The 19724-nt window shown below is 44.9% G+C and overlaps 1 protein-coding gene across 10 annotated transcripts in view; it reads left to right on the forward strand.

Annotated features, from left to right (window-relative positions):
* WWP2 (WW domain containing E3 ubiquitin protein ligase 2) overlaps nucleotides 1-19724 on the forward strand; it is a 180092-nt gene that overhangs the window by 65844 nt on the left and 94524 nt on the right. For all 10 annotated transcript variants that reach the window (XR_010110280.1, XM_003814535.5, XM_003814536.5 and 7 more), the window contains 2 exons: nucleotides 12612-12749; nucleotides 14527-14623. Coding sequence is in view for 9 of the 10 variants with exons in the window: in XM_003814535.5 (XP_003814583.1) it covers nucleotides 12612-12749; nucleotides 14527-14623 (235 nt within the window). In the remaining variant the exon portion in view is untranslated. The remainder of the gene's footprint in view (nucleotides 1-12611; nucleotides 12750-14526; nucleotides 14624-19724) is intronic.

The raw sequence follows: 19724 nt of genomic DNA on the forward strand, positions 1-19724 counted from the left end.
AATCTCATGCCTTGTGTCATTTCACTTGTTGACACTCCTGCATACATGTCTAATGTTTAACTGAAATGGAAATTATGAAAAAAAAAAACTACTGTGGAATTAATGGAAATTGAACAAAGAAAATCTTTATTTCATAATCTTACTGCTCAAACACAACTTATCATTTTTCCCTGGTTCATTTATTTCTTTGCCCCTTTGTATACTTATTTTTACATGATTTTAATAATAAGGTGCATTCTATAACGTCAGAGGTTGCAGTGAGCCAAGATCGCGCCACTGCACTCCAGCCTGGGCGACAGAGACTCCATCTCAAAAAAAATAAAAACTTAACGTTGTGGTATGAATAATTTTCCATGTTGTTGTATACGCTTTATAATCACTAATCCAAATCTTAATTGGGGCATAATAGGTCCCTCATCTGAAATGATAATTTGTAAAAAAACTCCAATGTATACAAGGGAATTTTTTTAAAAGCAGAATTGTAACCTTAAAAAATAATTTTCTAAGAGGACTCCTACATTTTGCTCTGCAAAGAACATTTAGAAGGAGGTTTGTTCTTTGGAAGGTGTTTATAAACATGGCTTTGATACCTGGCAACTGAGAGAGGTGGTTGTGGCCGCTGCGGTTCCCTGAGGGCACAGAGCATGGGTGATCTGTTGGAGCCAGGCAGGGCCTGGGCAGGGGATTAATGGTGTGGCAGGGACTCTCCCTCCCCTCGGAGACGAGGAGCACTAATGACAAGGCAGCAGTAATGATGTGAACTGATAATTTATTCTAAAGACTTAACCTTCCCAGATCTGTATTTATTTCCCCAGGTACCTTTTAAAAAATTAAAATATGCTACGGCTTGAGAGATTTACCAAGACGGATGAAGTCTTTGTATCTTGTTTTAAGAGGATCCACAGCTGGTTCCCGAGACTCCTTCTGGGGTACCTTGTTATGTGGGTGACTGTAATGGGTAACTGGTGCTGAATTGTGTGTGCATATGTACTTTTTTTTTTAAGTAAAGGAAAATGTGTGTAGCTGCATGGGCCTTGCCTGTAGAGCACTGGGACCCTGAATCAAGAGAAATAAGGGTGGTCCTGGTTGATGAGTCCGTTATGTACTGAAATGAGGACATGACTGCCCAATCCACCTTCCTTTCTTTCCCTCCCCCTAAGGGCAGATGCCCCATCCATGCTTAGAGGCTCCCCTTTCCTGCCTTCCCAGGAACCCTTCTTGATCTTCCTCCCATCTCTCCAGCTGTTCTTCTCTGTCTTTCTTGCAAGGTCATCATCTATTATTAATTTTTTATTAATTTTCTTTGAGACATAGTTTCGCTCTTGTTGCTCAGGCTGGAGTGCAACAGCGCGATCTCAGCTCACCACAACCTCTGCCTCCCTAGTTCAAGCGAGTCTCCTGCCTCAGCCTCCTGAGTAGCTGGGATCACAGGCATGCACCACCACGCCCCGCTAATTTTGTATTTTTCGTAGAGACGGGTTTCTCCATGTTGGTCAGGCTGGTCTTGAACTCCTGACCTCAGGTGATCCGCCTGCCTTGGCCTCTCAAAGTGCTGGGATTACAGATGTGAGCCACCGTGCCTGGCCTAATTTTTATATTTTTAGTAGAAATAGGGTTTTGCCATGTTAGCAAGGCTGGTCTTGAACTCCTCACCTCAGGTGATCCACCCGTCTTGGCAAGGTCATCATCTATTTAACTGTTAAATATGGGAGTTTCCTATTATTCCATCCTCTTCTTCCATGATCTCATCCCTGTTTCAACTTCCTCTCTATGCAAACCACCGTGTGCAGGTGAGCCACAGATTTGAATCACTTCTGAGCTCTCTTCCCACGTATCTGACGACTCTCTTGGTGTTTCCCTGTGGTGTTCCCTGACAGGTGTTTCCCTGTCAGAAGCACCTCAACATATGCAAGTCACCTCCTCAGACTTGGTCCTGTTCCCGTATTCTGTATTTCATCGTATAGAGCCTCTATTTGTCCAGTTAAGTGCTTTAGAAACCCAGGAGCCGTCTTCGATACCCGACCCCTCTTGCCCACCCCGTTTTCTAATCTCTTTTCAGATTATCTTGATTTTTACTTTTGCAAGTCTGCCCACTTCTTCAGCTCCACTTCTTCTGCTCTAGTCCTTTCCTGGCTGCCAAAATTTTCATCTGCAGCCTCCTGTCTGCTCTGCCTGTTTCTGTCCTTCCTTTCCTCCGGCTTGTTTTCCACACCAAAGACAGAATGATTATTAATCCAGCAAGGCTGATCTTGTCACATCTCAGTTAAAAAACCCTTTAGCACTGTGCAGTGGCTCTTAGGATACAGAAAAACTCTCTAACACAGCATGTCACAAGGCATTGCAATGTCCAGTGACCACGCAGTCCTCCCACCCATTTGGATCTCATTCCAGTCCAGCCCCATTCATCTCTGCCCACTATCCTGAATGCACCCAGCTCATTGTGCCACAGGACCTTTGCACACAACATTTCCCCTGCCTGGATGGTCTTCCTCCCTGCCCTGCCCTACCCTGCTAGCTGTCTTCTAGAAACTTAGATGACAGTTATCAGTTTCTCAAGAAACTTTTCCTGATGTCCTGATCAGGCCAAGCATCTGGCTGCTCAGGGGACCATATGTTAATATCTCTTGCATGAAACCTTTTCTTACAGTTGCAACTTTACATTTCCTTGTTACTTCCACTTCTCCCACTGAATTAATTGTAAGGTTCCTAAAAGCAGGGACAACGTCTGTTTCCATTCTCCATGATAACATAGCTTCAAGCACTGTCTGGAAGATAGTGGACACCCAGCAAATGTTACTTGAACCTCCTGGGTTCAAGTAATCCTCTTGTCTCAGCCTCCTGAGTAGCTGGGACCATAGGCACATGCCACTGCACCCAGCTGATTTTTTTTTTTTTTTTTCAGATAGAGTCTCACTCTTTCACCTAAGCTGGAATGCGGTGGCGCGATGTTGGGTCATTGCAGCGTTCGCCTCCTGGATTCAAGTGATTCTCCTGCCTCAGCCACCCGAGTAGCTGGGATTACAGGCACATGCCACCATGCCTGGCTAGTTTTTGTATTTTTAGTAGAGATGGGGTTTCACCATGTTGCCTAGGTGGGTCTTGAATTCCAGCGCTCAGGCGATCTCTCTGCCTTGGCCTCCCAAAGAGCTGGGATTACAGGCGAGAACCACCATGCCCGGCCTAGTTTTTTTCTGTTTTATAGAGATGAGGGTCTCACTTTGTTGCCCAGGCTGGTCCCAAACTGGTCTCAAGCCATCCTCCTGCCTCGGCCTCCCAAAGTGTTGGGATTACAGGGATGAGCCACTGTGCCCAGCCCAGGAAATGTTTCCTGAATAAATGAACAAGAAACAGAGAAAAAGTTTGTAAACTGGCTTTGTAAAAATGAGGCTATTTTCTCTAGAAGAGTTCATACAACCCCCAGGAGACCAAAACTTTAATTTAGCAATGATAAAGGGTAGATTCCCAGTGGTAATAGCCCGAAGAAGAGACTGCAAGACCAAGCCAGAGTTCTTATTACATTCTGGGTTCTGGGTAAGACCCTGCCAGAGTGTGAGTGTTGGGGGGCCGCGGGGAGGTGGAGTGAGCAGAGTCAGCATTGGTGCCCCAACAGGAATACCAGCGTTCACTGTTGGCCTAGCTGGGTAGAAGAGACTTTCTGTTGTTAGGCTCTGGCTAAGGTTGGAAGCCGAAGAGCCATCGTAACAGTAAATCCTGGAATCATCTGGCTTCCTTTACTGCAAAGGAAATGTGAAAGAGCCTTCTCTCTAGACCTGGGGTAGACTCCAGCCTGTGTGTGTCTGAGTTTCAGGGAACTGGGGAATGGAAAGGAGACTGTTTACTCTCTGCCCTTCTGGAATTTCCCCCGGTTCCCTTCCTCTGTGTACCAGTGTTTGCAGTTATGTGTAGAATGAACACGGGCCTGTTAATGAAGTGCTGCTTACTCTCACCCGCTTTTGATGGGCCTATGGGATTGAGGGCAGAGGGAGGCAGGAAGAAGGAGGCTTGTTTCACTAAGCAGGTCTTATGTTAATGGCCAAATCAGTCACATCTTCATCGGGCTTCAGAGACTCTTAATCCTGGCGTCCTTGGCCTCCCTTTAAAAAATTCTCCTTTCTTTCTTGTTTCATGTTTCTCAAATTTCCAGGTAAATCCTATCATTTGTATTCTAAATTAGGAACCAAAAGAAAACAGAACTATTTTTCCTTTGACGTGCACATACATTTTGGTGGTATGGGGTGGGGAGGGACAATAATGAGAAAAGACCCCAAACTAGAAAGTTCTTTCGTACATTTGCTGTGAAACTCTCCAGGCAAGAGTTCTGGATTTTGTAACGGAATTGCATTATTAGTAGCATGGTCTGGCAGTTACAGTTTATGTAGTTTTTTTTCTTTTGTTGGAATAAGGACGGCAATTTCCATGCCCTATTTATCTATATTTATTAGTACCACATTCAAACAACATATTTTTAAAAATCCAGGTCAAGAAAGGGAAAAAGTAACTCTTAGAAAAATATGACTCATCCTTGCTGCACATACAAACTCTTCTCAATAGGAAATTATTAACTTGAAGCCACTTGCAAATCTGAGACTTTGAAGGGAGGAAAAATAAGAGTAAGAGTTATTCCCCAAACAGCTTGACTGATGTGTCTTCTACCTTTTTATATTTTAAACTATATTTTGTCAAATTCTTGCAAGTTTTTATTGTTATAGTTGCTGTTAGTACCTTAGGCATGCTGGCATGGAAAAAAACAAAAACTTTTTTTTTTTTTTTTTTTTTTGAGACAGTGTCACTCTGTCACCCAGGCTGGAGTGCAGTACCCTGATCTCAGCTCACTGCAGCCTTGACCTCCTGGGCACAAGCGATTATTCCGTCTCAGCCCCCCAAGTAGTTGGGACTATAGGCAGGTACCACCACGCCCAGCTAATTTTTGTGTTTTTAATAGAGGCAGGGTTTCACCATGTTGCCCAGGCGGGTCTCGAACTCCTGAGCTCAAGCGAACCATCTGCCTCGGCCTCCCAAAGTGCTAGGATTACAGGTGTGAGCCACTGCGCCCTGCCTTCTTTGTTTGTTTGTTTGTTTTGTTTTGTTTTGTTTTGTTTGATAGTGGCCAGTTACTAGAACAAAAACTGTTATAGGAAATGTGAAACATACACAGAGGTGGAAAAACAGTCGATGAATCCCCACATGCCATTACCCAGTTCAGCAGCCATCTATGACGGGCCATTCCTGTCTCATCTAACTTCCCATCCCACCCCTGCTGGATTAATTTTATGAAAATCCCAGACATACTTCAACTATAAATATTAATATTTTAGTGTATTTCTCTAAAAGATAAGAACTCTTAAAAACCCAACCCATGATGACAATTTCATACCTAGAAAACTCAATGGTAATCATTTAGTATTTTGAACTATCTAGTCAGTTTTTACATGTCCCCAGTTGTCGTGTAACCCTTTCATTTTATTTTTAAAAAAATTTTAATGTTTTTTGAGACAGAGTCTCACTCTATCACTCAGGCCGGAGTGCAGTGACATGGATCTCAGCTCACGGCAACCTCTGCCTCCTGGGTTCAAGTGATTCTTGTGCCTCAGCCTCCCAAGTTAGCTGGGATTACAGATGTGTGCCACCACACCTGGCTAATTTTTGTATTTTTAGTAGAGATGGGGTTTTGCCATGTTGGCCAGGCTGGCTTGAACTCCTGAACTCAAGTGATCTGCCTGCCTTGGCCTCCCAAAGTGCTGGGATTACAGGTGTGAACCACTGTGCCTGGCCCAACCTTTTTATTTTTTATTTTTATTTTTCGAGATGGGATCTTGCTCTCTTGCCTAGGCTGGAGTGCAGTGATGCAAACATGGCTCACTGCAGCCTTGACCTTCTGGGCTCAAGTGATTCTCCTGCCTAGCCTCCCATGAAGGTGGGACCGCAGGTGCACGCCACCACGTCCAACTAATTATTTTATTTTATTTTTTATAGAGATGGGGTCTCACTTTGTTGCCCAGGCTGGTCTCAAACTCTTGGACTCAAGCGAGCCCCCTGCCTTGGCCTCCCAAAGTGCTGGGATTACAGGCGTGAGCCACTGTGCTCAGCCTTTTTAAGCCATCGGTTTGTCTGAGTCAGGAACCAAACAAGATTGATATATCTCTTCAGTCTCTCTTAACTTAGAGGTTGTCCTCCCTCTTTTTACTCCTTGCAGTGTGTTGTTGAAGAAACTGGACAGCGTGTCCTTTACAGTTTCCCACACTTTGGATTTTGCTGTGTGTCTCCCTAAAGTGTGGGTCTGCGTGTCTCTCTGTCCCTCATGGGCAGATCTAGAGGCTGAGACTGACCTTGGTTCTTTTTTTTCTCTGGTGTGGTGATATGTGTTTCCATCAGGAGGCACGTGGTGTCTGATTGTCTCTCTTGGTATGCTGGCTTTTAAAGGGCTGTCTTTCAAAGGGCACAGTCCCTGGGGACTTCCCAGAGTCTTTTTCCCTAGATTCTCATATTCAGCCTTACTGCTGTCTGTCGACCTCCATAAAGTAGCATTAGAAGGTATTGGTAACCAGTTATTACTTAGAACAGAAGGGTGCAGTCGTATAGCTGAAGAAGTATGTTTGCTGATTACTGAAGTTAGCATGAGCTTAGGCCTTTGGCTTTCCTGCTGAAACCTGAGCCTCTTGCCAGCTGAATATTTTCATTATATATGTTCCATTTAGTCCTAATTGAATCAGACTTCCTCTAGCCATGCTCTAAATTGGCACTGTTTGCAGCCCCTGCCTGTGACTTGCCCAAAGCTTTGATTCCAGGAGATCATTGGCCCTGCGGGGCCTGGCTGATGTGCTCGGTGGGGAGTCCTGGGGCTTTCTAACTCATGCTAGGGAGGAGGCCAGGGTAGAATCTTCTTAGACACTGCGTTTCTTAAAGACACTGCCATCACCTTTGCCCAAACCGCCATCTGCTCTTGCCTGGATTACCACAGTGACCTCCTACCTGGTCTTGTGTACCTCAGCCCTTCTCCTGTAGCCAGACTGGTTGTGCTACAGCAGGAATCAGGTCACTTCCTTGCTCAAAACCCTGTAACAGAGCCCCGTCCCATGTTGAGCAATTGCCAAGGACCTTGTCCCAAGGCCTGACTGGGAGGCTCTGGTTACCTCCTGCCCTCATCTGCTCCTCTCTTCCCTCGCTCCACTCCAACTGCCCTGGCCTCCCTGCCATTCCCCAGACATGCTAGGCATGCTCTCTCACCTCGCACCTCTGGGCTTGCTTTTTCCTCTGCCTAGAATGTTCTTCCTCCAGATACCCACGTGACTTCCCCCATCCTTTAGTCTTTGCTCAATTGTCACCTTCCCAGGGAGGTTTTTCTTCTCTACCCCACATCCTCTCCCAGCTTAGCATTCTTCATCCCCCTTCTTTTATTTTTTCCTATTGCACTTGCCACCTTCTTTTTTAAATTTTTTTATTTCATTAAAAAAATTTTTTTTAGTTTTTTTTTTTTTTGAGACGGAGTTTCGCTCTTGTTGCCCAGGCTGTGTGCAATGGTGCAATCTCGGCTCACTGCAACCTCTGTTTCCCGGGTTCAAGTGATTCTCCTGCCTCTGCCTCCCGAGTAGTTGGGATTACAGGTGCCTGCCACCACACCCAGCTCATGTTTTGTATTTTTAGTAGAGACAGGGTTTCACCATGTTGGCCAGGCTGGTCTCAAACTCCTGACCTCAAATGATCCGCCTGCCTTGGCCTCTGAAAGTGCTGGGATTACAGACGTGAGCCATGGCGCCCAGTCTGCACTTGCCACCTTCTAATAGATTATGCAATTTGCTTTTTCTTTTAAGGAAAAAAAGAAAAGAAATTGCTTATTGTCTGTTTCTCCCAAGTAGAATGTAAATGCTCTAGGAGCACAGATTTTTGCCCATCTTGTTCCTGTTGAGTCACTAGAATAGTAGGTGCTCAAGGCACGGATGTGAACAGCACGGATGCAGATAGAGCAGGGCTTGATGAGCTTGAGGGGAGCTTGTGAGCTTCCTATATGCTAACTCAGATTCCAGTTATGGAAATGGACTCACTAAACCTACTTTTTCATGGGTTTCTTGATTTTGAGCAATGCCTCCAAAGGCAGCAGGAAGACATACTGGAAGAGAAAGGGCCTCTGTAGAGCCGTCTGCACAGCTGTAGTGAAAACAGAGGGCCCCAGAGGTGAGGTGGCTAAGACTGCTATTTATAACTAAGGTTCTAGTATATGTTTTCCAGCCACACTTACGCCTTTCAGCCTCCCCTGTATGCTCGAATCTGTCACTCAATTAGCTAATGGTTTCTTTAGTCCCATTATGTATTATAGGGTTCCTCTGGCTCAATTCTTTAAAAAAGCAAATAATGAGGTGTTCTGTTCTCTGAAGTTTAATTTTTTAAATAACCTTGCCAATTTAAAAAAACCTTTCCCCAATGTTTAATTATGAAATTTGCAAACATATGGAAGAATTGAAAGAGTGATACAATGAACACCCAAATGCCATCCACCTATTTCTGGCACTTGTTAACATTTTTTTGCCAAATTTGTTTTATCTATATGTTATTATAGTATATGGCTGGGTGTATTTTCCTGAGCCGTTTGAAGGTAAATTGCAGATATCATGACACTTTAATCCCCAAAACTTCACCCTATTCTTCTAAAAAATCACTTGAAAATAACTGCATATATCATTCTCATCTACTCTTGCATCTCCCAAGAATAAGACATTCTCATATAAAACCAAAGTAAATTTTTTTTTTTTTTTTTTGAGACAGAGTCTTGCTCTGTTGCCCAGGCTGGAATGTGGTGGCACGATCCTGGCTCACTGCAATCTCCGCCTGCCGTGTTTAAGTGATTCTCCTGCCTTAGCCTCCCAAGTAGTTGGGATTACAGGTGTGTGCCACCATGCCTGGCTAATTTTTGTATTTTTAGTAAAGATGGGGTTTCACCATGTTGGCCAGGCTGATCTCGAACTCCTGGGCTCAGGTGATCCACCCACCTCGGCCTCCCAAAGTGCTGGGATTACAGACGTGAGCCACCGTGCCTGTCCATAAAACCATAGTACTACTATTGAACCTAAAAACGTTAACAATAATTTCAAACATCATCTAATATTCAGTTTGTATGCAAATTTCTCCATTTATCCCAAGAGTATTTTTTTCAAACCAAGATTTAGTCACAATTCACGCATGGCATTTGTTGGTTTTCTTTAGATCTAGAAGAGTCTCCATCCTGCCTCCTTTTTTTTTTTCTTTAAATGAATTTAATGACATTGACATTTTCAGGAGTTCAGGACAGTTATTGTATGGATGTCTCACATTCTGGCATCTGATTGCTTCCTCATGGTATCATTTAATGTTTCTCTATCCCCGTCTTTCATGTGAAGCATGTGGCATCAGGTTGCCTTGCTTTGCTCTCAGTGACAGTAAATTAGATCACTTGGTTATCATGGTGACAGCCAGAGGTCTCAAATAGAACAGAGGAGGGTTATGTTCTCAAAAATTTAGTTTAAAGAAAAAAGGCCCTCCCTCTCCTCATTGGCTATTTAAATTTAAATTAAATTAATTTATTTTTTGAGACAGGGTCTCGCTCTGTCACACAGGCTGGAGTGCAGTGGCGCAATCTTGGCTCACTGCAATGTATGCCCCCAACCCAGGCTCAAGTAATCCTCCCACCTCAGCCTCCCAGGTAGTGGGGACCACAGGTGCACCCTGCCAGACCTGGGTGATTTTTTGTATTTTTAATAGAGACAGGGTCTCACCATGTTGCCCAGGATGGTCTCGAACTCCTGAGCTCAAGCGACCCACCCATCGCAGCCCATCTCAGCCTCCCAAAGTGCTGGGATTACAGGCATGAGCCACCGCACCCAGCCCATTGGCTCTTTCTGAAGGCAAAATGTGTCTCAAGGTGTTGTATGATGGCTTCTGAGCCTTCAAATATATAATGATTCCACTGGAGACAATGAGTAGATAAACCAGATAGAAGAGCTAACTTGGATCCCTGAGATGAGACCATGGAGAGGAAAATTCAGGCTATCTCTCTGCCTTCTGTCCAAGGCCCATGGCAGTGTGACTGTCACGGGGGTAGAAATTAGCAACAAGAGGCCTTGGGTTCCTCCACTCTCCTGTTGAACATTATCAGTCCTCCAGGAAGGAGGAAAAAAAAGTGCCAACACTCCATTTATGAAACGATGACCTTTGAGGTATCAGGACAGGAATCAAGGAGCCTTCCGGAATGCTCATCCCTCAGCACGCTTCCAACAGCGGTGTGTGTCCTGGAGCCAGAAGGCTGGGCGCCTTTAGGAGATGACCTGGAAACAAGATGAAAGGACAGTTTGTCTGCGTGATGGGTCTGTGGCTTACCTTGGAAGATTCTGTGGTCACAGCCCAAAAAAGCCTCAGAAGGATCAGAAGGATCAAGAGAAGAATGACTATAAAATGAATGAAGGCTAGGGTGCGGTGGCTCACTCCTGTAATCCCAGCACTTTGGGAGGCCAAGGTGGGAGGATTGCTTGAGGCCAGGAGTTCAAGACCAGCCTGGGCAACATAGTGAACCATGTCTCTATAAAAAAAAATTAAAAAGCAAAACAAAAAACAAATACAGTGAATGAGAAGTTAGACCAAGAGGAATTAGGACTCTTCCTAAACACAGGAAAGTCAACAGGGAGATGATAAAAATGACAGCTTATTAGGAACTCGGTAGGTGCCATTTACTTCTTTGCAAGAGTCCTCTGAAAAAGGTGCCATGATTACCCTTGTTTTGCGGGTAGGGAGACTGATGCTCAGGTTAGGTAGTTTGCTTCACGGTGCACAGCTCTCAGGGACTAGAACTGTGAATTAAACTCAGAGTGCCTGACCACACCCCCTCTTAACCCACGTGCTTAAAAACCCTATTGCCAGAGACTTAGGCACTGGATCTTGGCATAATGGAGGAGGGAGACCCTCCTTGACTTAAAAAAAAAAAAAAAGCCCACAATAATCAACACTTACGATTGCATAGTTTCAGGGGGCCAGATTTGGCAGCAGCTTAGCTGGGCAGCCTGGCCAGGGATCTCTCCCGAGGCAGCATTCAGGATGTGGACTAAGCTGTAGGGTTAGGCTCTGCTGGGGCTGGAGCAGCTGCTTCCCAAGTGGCCACTCCCAGGGATGGCAAGAGGTGGCTGGGGGTTGAAAGGCCTCAGTTCCTTCCCATACTCCTTGGCTTTTGAAGGAACTCGTTTCCTTTGGAAACTACAAGTGTTATTTTATAGAAACGTTTAGTACTCACCAAGGCCCTCAGTGGAACTGGCTGAAAATAGCAGCAGACTCACTCAGAAAAGAATTGGAGAGATCTATGGCAGGGAAGAGAGATTAAGGGAAGGTAGAGCGCTTAGGAGAGCTTGAAAACCCAAAGGGTAACTGGTTTCTATCTTATTATAATAGATCTTTGACTTGATCCAGAATTTTCTGCTAAGTTCTTAAAGGGTTGTATCTGTAGAGGGATTTAGAGCAGTCATTTTTGGGGGGGTGGGGGAAGGGGGGTTATCTCTAGAAAGTGCTGAAATTTACCTTAGTGTGCTTATGGAGACATTTATACATACTATACCTTGTTCTAGAAGACAGGTAAGATAGCTTATAATCATGCAGTAGCAACTAAGAAATAAAACAAAGTGTTGGATTGGGTGGGGCGGGTGGGGAGGGAGGTTCAGATATGTGGTTTTGTAAGGTGTGGTGTGGACGGACCCCGTGGAAATCCTCATAAAGGCTGATTCCCTCTTGTTAATTATTAAACAGCCCTGAACTGAAGCCCATAGCTCCTGGCTGGACTGAACTGAAGGGAACTGAAATATTCAGTGTGAACTAAACACTTAACTAGACAGAAGCTATTCAGCACAGCCAAGTTCAGTAGCAGGGTGGAGGGTGTGTATGCAGCAGTTTCTAGCCTGCCTAGGGCTTGGTGCTTCTGCCTCCAGTCAGCTTGTTCTGTTTTTCTGCTACAGTCACCCACAGGACTGAATCTGCCTGGTATCCTTGGGGACGGGGTGCTCTGGGCCACTTCTCACTTCTCTCTCCTTAAGTCACTGATGGGGCTGATTAGCCTGTATTGAAGTTTCATTGTTTTAACTTTTTTTTCCTTATTTCAAGGCAATACATTTTCAGGATTGAAAATTTTAAAAAACAACAACATGTTTTAACACAAATAAGAAAAGAATAAGCCCCTGCAATCCCTCATCTAGATGGAGATGCCTCCTGTTGACAGTTCCTTAGGGTCTCCTCGGTTTCTATGGGCAGGGGGATATTACTTGCAACTAATTTCTTCTTCTGTACGCCATCAATATCCCTATGCTTTTCTCACAGTCCTGCAAGTATAAACAAACTAATACATCAGTAATGTGGAAATTATGGTGCTGACCCAGTGATATGAAATGTTTAGAAAGAGTGCAGCTTCCCCTCCAGCCTGATACAACAGTGATTTCATTAGACATACTCCTTCCCACTCTTTTTTCCATGCCACGAGGCAAAATGTGAAGATGTGGAGAAAGCATTCCCAGAGAAGCCAGCAAAGGTGAAATGAAAGCTTCTAATTTAGAGAATCTTAACTTGGGGTGCATTCACTTTAGCCCATCCATGTTGCCTTTTGTACCCCACAGTGGAGAACACGCAGCTGACCCTGAACCTGCAGACGGAGAACAAAGGCAGCGTTGTCTCAGGCGGAGAGCTGACAATTTTCCTGGACGGGCCGACTGTTGATCTGGGAAATGTGCCTAATGGCAGTGCCCTGACAGATGGTGAGTGCCGCCCTGCTCCTCAGGACTGTGCCGGGACGGGGTGGGGCTGGGCGGGGGCCAGGAGGTGCTGAGAGCTTGGTTCTTACTAGGCCATCTTGGTTTGATTCCCACTCAGCCTGGCCCATAGCTAGCCCGGACTCTTCTTAGCTCCCTGGATCAGTATCACAACATGAATTTTCAAGGGCCACTTTCTGATCAAGGGTCACAGTAAATGTCCAGTCTTTGTAAATATGTAATTGTTTGGTTTGATAGCAGAGAAAAACATCTTTCATCCCATGTGGACTTTGGAAAATGAAATATCTTTATCAAATGTGACTTTGGCCCATTATTTTCCTTCCCAATACAGTTACACTTTTTGGGGAGGTTGAAGGTGTTTTTATGAGAGGCATTGGTTGGGAAGGGGATGCTGTGTTCTTCTAGAGATACACACTAGCAAAATACAGACAGAGCAGGGAATTTGGAGAGTGTCCCCTGCTCTGTCCCGAATGTTGGTAGTTTGTTTCTTTTGATCTAGTCTGAAATTAGTCACCTTTGGATCTAGCAGGAAATTATTTCATGAAGTCTGAGGTCTGAAATGGGTTGGGTTTCTCCATAATTTTTCTCATTAAATGTTTTGTTAGATGTGATGTAACCATGGCACTTTCCAGACACCAAGCAGGATTTCTGTAGCTTCAAAGGGGTGCAATTTGAATTGCAATTCAAGGGCAGTTGGTTGGAATCTCAGTGGCCGGATGGGCCTTGACTGTGGAGAAAAATCCCTTAACTGGACTGATAGGTGCTTGGGGTGCTTTGGTGCTTGGAGAAAAACATGTGTCATTCACTGATTCAACACATATATATGTAATTGTATTCTGGTATGCACTAGGTCTTAGACCAGGCGCTAGCCAGATGGCAGTGGGCCAAATTCACATGGTCTCCACTGCTTCAGGTTTACAGTCTCCTTGATGAGGGCAGGGGAAGTTAGACATCAAATGAGTAAACACGCAGATAATTACATAGCTGTGATTGTAACAAAAGCTATCAGTGAAAACCACAGGGTGCTATGAGATTCCTGTACTTTGTTGGGGGAGACCTCATCTAAGTTGCAGGGTCAGGGAAGGTTTCTCTGAGGAAGCTGAGACTTGGAGGATGAGGAGTTTAGACAGGCCAAGGTGGGAGTGTGGGGTAAAGGGGTGGCTTGGCCTGTGGTGGGAACAGAGTCAGTCAGCGTGATTGGATTATTAGGAGCAAGAAGGAGAGAGAATGGAGGAGGTGAGATCAGAGAAACAGGTCAACTCAGATCACGCAGCCTTGAAACATTTGGTAGGGATTTTCGACCTCATCTTGAGAAACAGCTGTTGAAGGGTTTCTCGCAGAAGACTATGATGATCTGATTTGGCTTTGTAAAAGCTCTCTGGGTGTATTATGGAGAAATGCCCCCGATTTCTGGCCCCTACTTTGCATGGTTAGCGTTTGTTCTCTATCTCACGTTTTTGAGGCTCAGATTCATTTAATGGATAAGGCAATGTGCTTGTAAGTGCCTTGGATGTTCTTGAATGTCTTGGAGAAGAGAAGCTGTTTCCAAGGTTTGAGCCCCACTGCTCCATGGCATGGATCGGATCCATATGATCGTCCCTGTTCCTCTTCTCCTGGTGGCTGCAGCTTGCCGGATGTCCGTATCCCGTGGTGGTGGGCAACTCTAACACACAGACGGAGTTCTGTTCCTGGCCATCAAATCTCAAACACGAGTTGAGCTCCTCAATGCTTCTGTCTTTTCTTGTGATTGATTCCTTTCTAGGATCACAGCTGCCTTCGAGAGACTCCAGTGGAACAGCAGTAGCTCCAGAGAACCGGCACCAGCCCCCCAGCACAAACTGCTTTGGTGGAAGATCCCGGTAAGACCCCCCTTGGTGAGGACAAAGAGCTAAGAAGTTGCTTAGAGCTATTGAAAACATGTTGGGACATGGCGGGGAACATTTTATGGTAGAAACTGTTGGAGATTTCCAGAGATCTTGTAACTGACTCAGTAGTTAAGGAAGCTAATAGAGGAGTCCAGAGCTTAGGATCCTTATTTATTTTTTTTTAATTGAATTTGGATTTTTAATTTTTGTTTTTATTTTAGATTCAGGGGGTACATGTACAGGTTTGTTACATGGGTATATTGCATGATGTTGAAGTCTGGGCTTCTAATGATCCTATTGCCCAGATAGTGAACATAGTACCTGATTGGTAGTTTTTCAATTCTTGCTCCTCTCCCTCCTTGTTTTTGGAGTCCCCAGTGTTTATTATTTCTATCTTTGTGTTCATGTGTACTCAATGTTTAGCTCCCACTTATAAATGAGAACATGTGGTATTTGGTTTTCTGTTTCTGCATTGATTTGCTTAGGATAATGGCCTCCACTCTCCGGCTATATTCATGTCCCTGCAAAGGACATGATTTCATTCTTTTGTTTTGTTTTTTGATATGGGGTCTTGCTTTGTTGCCTACGCTGGAGTGCTGTGGCACCATAACAGCTCATAGCAGCCTTCACCTCCTGGGCTCAAGCAATCCACCCACCTCAGCATCCTGAGTAGCTGAGACAGCAGGCATGTGCCACCATGCCTGGCTAATTTTTTTATTTTTGTGGAGATAGGGTTTTACCATGTTGCCCAGGCTGGTCTCGAACTCCTGGACTCAACCGATTCTCCTGTCCTGGCCTCCCAAACTGTTGGGATTACAGCTGTAAGCCACTGTACCTGACTTATTTTTTATTCTTTTTTATGGTTGTGAAAGAATTCAGGATTCTTAGAAGGGTCAGAGGCTCCTTGATGAAGATTGGGACTGGCTAAGTAGGTTATTGGATAAAAGGAACTGTTGAACAGGAAACTTGACTGCTTTTTTGTATGTCCGGGGCTGCAGCCACAGTTATTCTTCCAGGACACACATAGAAATGCTTAGAGCAATGGTTCTTTGTGCAATTTTCTGTCATGCATTCTGCTTTGGGGGTGGCCCATGGTTCCCTTGTAGTGTTGGTTAAGACCTCCTACGCTTAGAGTCCAAATATTATACTTGTTATACGTATTACAAATGACGTAATGTTATTTACTGACATTCCCATTTTATACCTGTGTTAGTGGTGCAAACTCATTTCCATGGCAACCGAACGTCTAGGCAGGAAAATAGTTCTAAGTATAAAGAGATGAGGGGAGAGGGTTGGCACCTTTGTTTATTGTTTATTGCAATGTGCAAAATCCCCAGATATTTAGAGGACATTTTGAGGAAAATAATCTTAAATGTACAAACTACGAATGTAGTTTGTAAATCTTTATCACTTGCGGAAAGTAGGTGAGTAACTGGCAGTAAAATCTTCCCAAACGAGGCCAGGCACAGTGGCTCATGCCTGTAATTCCAGCTCTTTTGGAAGATCAAAGTGGGAGGATCGCTTGAGGCCAGGAGTTCCAAGACCAGCCTGGGCAACCTAGGGAGGCTCTGTCTCTATAAAAGATAGAAAAATGAGCTGGGCATGGTAGTGTGTGCCTGTAGTCCCAGCTACTTGGGAGGCTGAGGTGGGAGGATTGCTTGAGCCCAAGAGTTTGAGGCTGCACTGAGCTAGCAACAGGGCACTGGGTAACAGAGTGAGACTATGTCTGTAAAAAAAACAAAAAAACAAAAAAACTTCCCAAACAGACCCTAGGGAGGGGGAATAATGCTTTGAAAAATGGAATATGATTTTAGCCAATACCCGCAGCATCTTAAAAGATCCCTCTGAGGACAGCTGTCAGCTTCTCCAGATTTGGTTGTTTTGTGGGCTTATGAGGTTGTGGTGACTGGCAAGTGGCGGGAGCAAGACAAGATGGACGTTTGGATCTTTTTTCCGTACCTTTATTAGAAGCAGAGATGCCATTTCCCCATTCTCTTTTCTCCAAGTCACTGTAAAGGCGTTGCCTCACTCCCAAAGACCAGTCATGTTTTCCGTGTCTTGGTAGGTGACTTACAATAGTTGGGTCTCACGGGGTGATGAATGACAGTGTAACTGGCAAATCTTGTGTCAACAAAGCCATGATGGGCACCTGGAACTGGAGGAAACAATTTCTTAAGCTAGAACAGCGGTGGGCGAGGAATACTTGAGCATTTCACTCTTTTAGAGAGGAAGGAATACTTGAGTATTTCACTCTTTAGAGAGTGATGCCTTCTCAGCTTTGGTGCTAGTAACTGCATCTTAGTCTTTTAGCTGAGTTGGAAAGTTTGTCTCAAACACACCCATATAACTTAATTTGGGGCTCAAAGTCAGATTCAGCTATTAACAAGTTTGGATCTAAATTCTTGACCTATTTACTGGTCTCTGAATTCCTCTAGTTGATCGACCTTGAAATTCAGAGATCCTGTTAAACCTTGTTTGTTGTCATTGGTGTTGAGAATGACACCAGGTCATCGGTGTTGCAGCAGCCAGGCTGCAACAGGAAATCGGATGCATTTTGGCCCATCACACATGGTAGACATTCAGTGCTAGTTAGTTACTGGTGAGCAAGGTACCTTCTGATAGTGTAAGCCTTATCGGAGTCTTCTGCAGTCTGTTAGCTGCTGCAGGCTTTTACTACATGTAGCATCTGAGTTTTCCCTGGCCTCTGCCATCTAAGTAACTATTCATTCTGCACTCACATGGAACCTGTTGCCATTCAGCAGGAAATATTTTTGCAAATATTATCCAAAGGCTATCTCTTTGCCTCCTTAAAAGCCCCCTTTCCACTTTGCTGTTGCAGGTATGAAGGTCACTGTGCACACATGCTTATGACTGTAGGCAGTGGCCAAGGAGTCTATTGGATAAAGGTGTAGGGCTTTGGAATCAGGAGATGCAGATCGAATCCTGGCCTGTCATTTACTTGCTGTATGATTTTGGATAAGTCACAAAACCTCTCAGATCCCCAGTTTTTTTCAGGTGTAAAGTGGGGGTATCACCTGTCTCACAGGGTTATTGTGGGAATGAACTGAGATGAGGCATGTCAGTCAGAGGGCCTTACACAACGGGAGCACTCGGTGGAAGTGGCAGTGGGTTTTCTTTGTATCTGGAGACTCGTTTGTGCATGCCTACCCCCCCTTCCCTGCTAAGCCTGGGAAGTGAGGCATTACCGGTGCATTTACATCAAGGACTGTAGTTGGGAGGTGATGAATCAGACCTTTGGGATCAAGGGCAGTCCTTTGCTGTCCTTGCTTTCTGGGGGCAGAGAGAATGATGGGCTTCTGCCTGCTGTCTCCCAGACTAAATATTTAGCTTTTGCTGTCTGAAGGGTAGGTTTTTCTTGGACTTGGGTGCTATTCACTGTGATCAAACAAAGGTGCTCTGACCTGCCCATGAAGGTGAAGACTGCGATGTCAAAGCAACCCTTTCCTCTCCTTCTTTCCTCTGCTTGGTAAAGCTGTAGAACTGGAACTGTGAAAGGGTTTTATCTGAGGGGTTCATTCGTCCAAGCTCATCCCGCAGAGCACCACTTGCTTGCTAAGCAAGGTCTCACAGCTCCATTTCTTAGTGGGATCTTGCCTCTTCTTCAAGAATAATCAGATGAAGCCTGGGCGTGGTGGCTTATGCCTGTAATCCCAGCACTTTGGGAGGCTGAGGTGGGCAGATCACTTGAGGTCAGGAGTTTGAGACCAGGCTGGCCAACATGGTGAAACCCTGTCTCTACTAAAAGTACAAAAATTAGCCAGGCATGGTGGTGTGTGCCTATAATCCCAGCTACTTGGAAGGCTGAGGCAGGAGAATTGCCTGAACCTGGGAGGCGGAGGTTGCAGTGAGCTGAGATCTAGCCACTGCACTCCAGCCTGGGTGACAGAGCCAGACTCCATCTCAAAAAAAAAAAAAAAAAAAAAAAAAGAATACTTATCTGGTCTGGCACATGGAAGCCAGCATGGGACTGCCACCAGCAATTCATGCGGCATACATTTGTTTGCCCACAGACTGCGTTAATATGGAATCAGAGGTCTGATTATGTAAAGAAAGAGTTATATCATAAATTGTCATACACTCCTATAATGGAATACTGTCTCACAGTAAAAATGGGTGAAAAATGGTTATATCCATATGGTGGAATCTTAGAAACATAATGTTGAACAAGAGAAGCAGGTCATAGAAAACAGTACCATAGTAGGATGTCATACGTAGAAAGTTGAAAAATGCAAAGCCAAACAATACATGTTGTATGGATACCTTCAGAGGCAGTAAAACTATAAAAAATGGATGGGGCTGGGTGTGGTGGCTCACGCCTGTAATCCCAGCATTTTGGGGAGGCCGAGGCGGGTGGATCACTTGAGGTCAGGAGTTCAAGACCAGCCTGGCCAACATGGCGAAACTTCTTCTCTACTAAAAATATAAAAATTAGCTTGGCATGGTGGCGTGCACCTGTAATCCCAGCTATTTGGGAGGCTGAGGTAGGAGAATCACTTGAACCCCCGAGGTGGAGGTTGCAGTGAGCCGAGATTGCGCCACTGCACTCCAGCTGAGTGATGGAGTGAGACTCTGTCTCAAGAAAAAAAAAAAAGAAAAAAGAATGGGAATAATGAACCCTGAATTCAGGAGGTTATCTTGGGAGGAGGGAGACAGGTGTAATGAGAAAAGAGTACAGAGAAAGTTTCTAAGATACTGGTCATGTTGTTTCTTTGCCTGGGTGGTGGGTCCCAAGTGTTCATTATTTTATTCTTCTTTAAACGAACTATATATTTAGAGTCTTGCTCTGTCACCCTGGCTAGAGTGCAGTGGCTCACCCACAGCTCACTGCAGCCTCAAAATCCTGGGCTCCAGGGATCCTCTTGCTTTAGCCTCCCAAGTAGCTGAGACTACAGGTGTGTGCCAGGCCCTACACCTGCTGCCAGGCTCTTTTTATTATTTATTTATTTATTTTTAAATTTGAGATGGAGTCTTGCTCTGTCGCCCAGGCTGGAGTGCAGTGGCACGATCTCGGCTCACTATAAACTCTGCCTCCCAGGTTCAAGCAATTCTCCTGTCTCATCCTCCGGAGTAGCTG

Source organism: Pan paniscus, chromosome 18 (assembly GCF_029289425.2).
Source record: "Pan paniscus chromosome 18, NHGRI_mPanPan1-v2.0_pri, whole genome shotgun sequence".
NCBI lineage: Eukaryota > Metazoa > Chordata > Mammalia > Primates > Hominidae > Pan > Pan paniscus.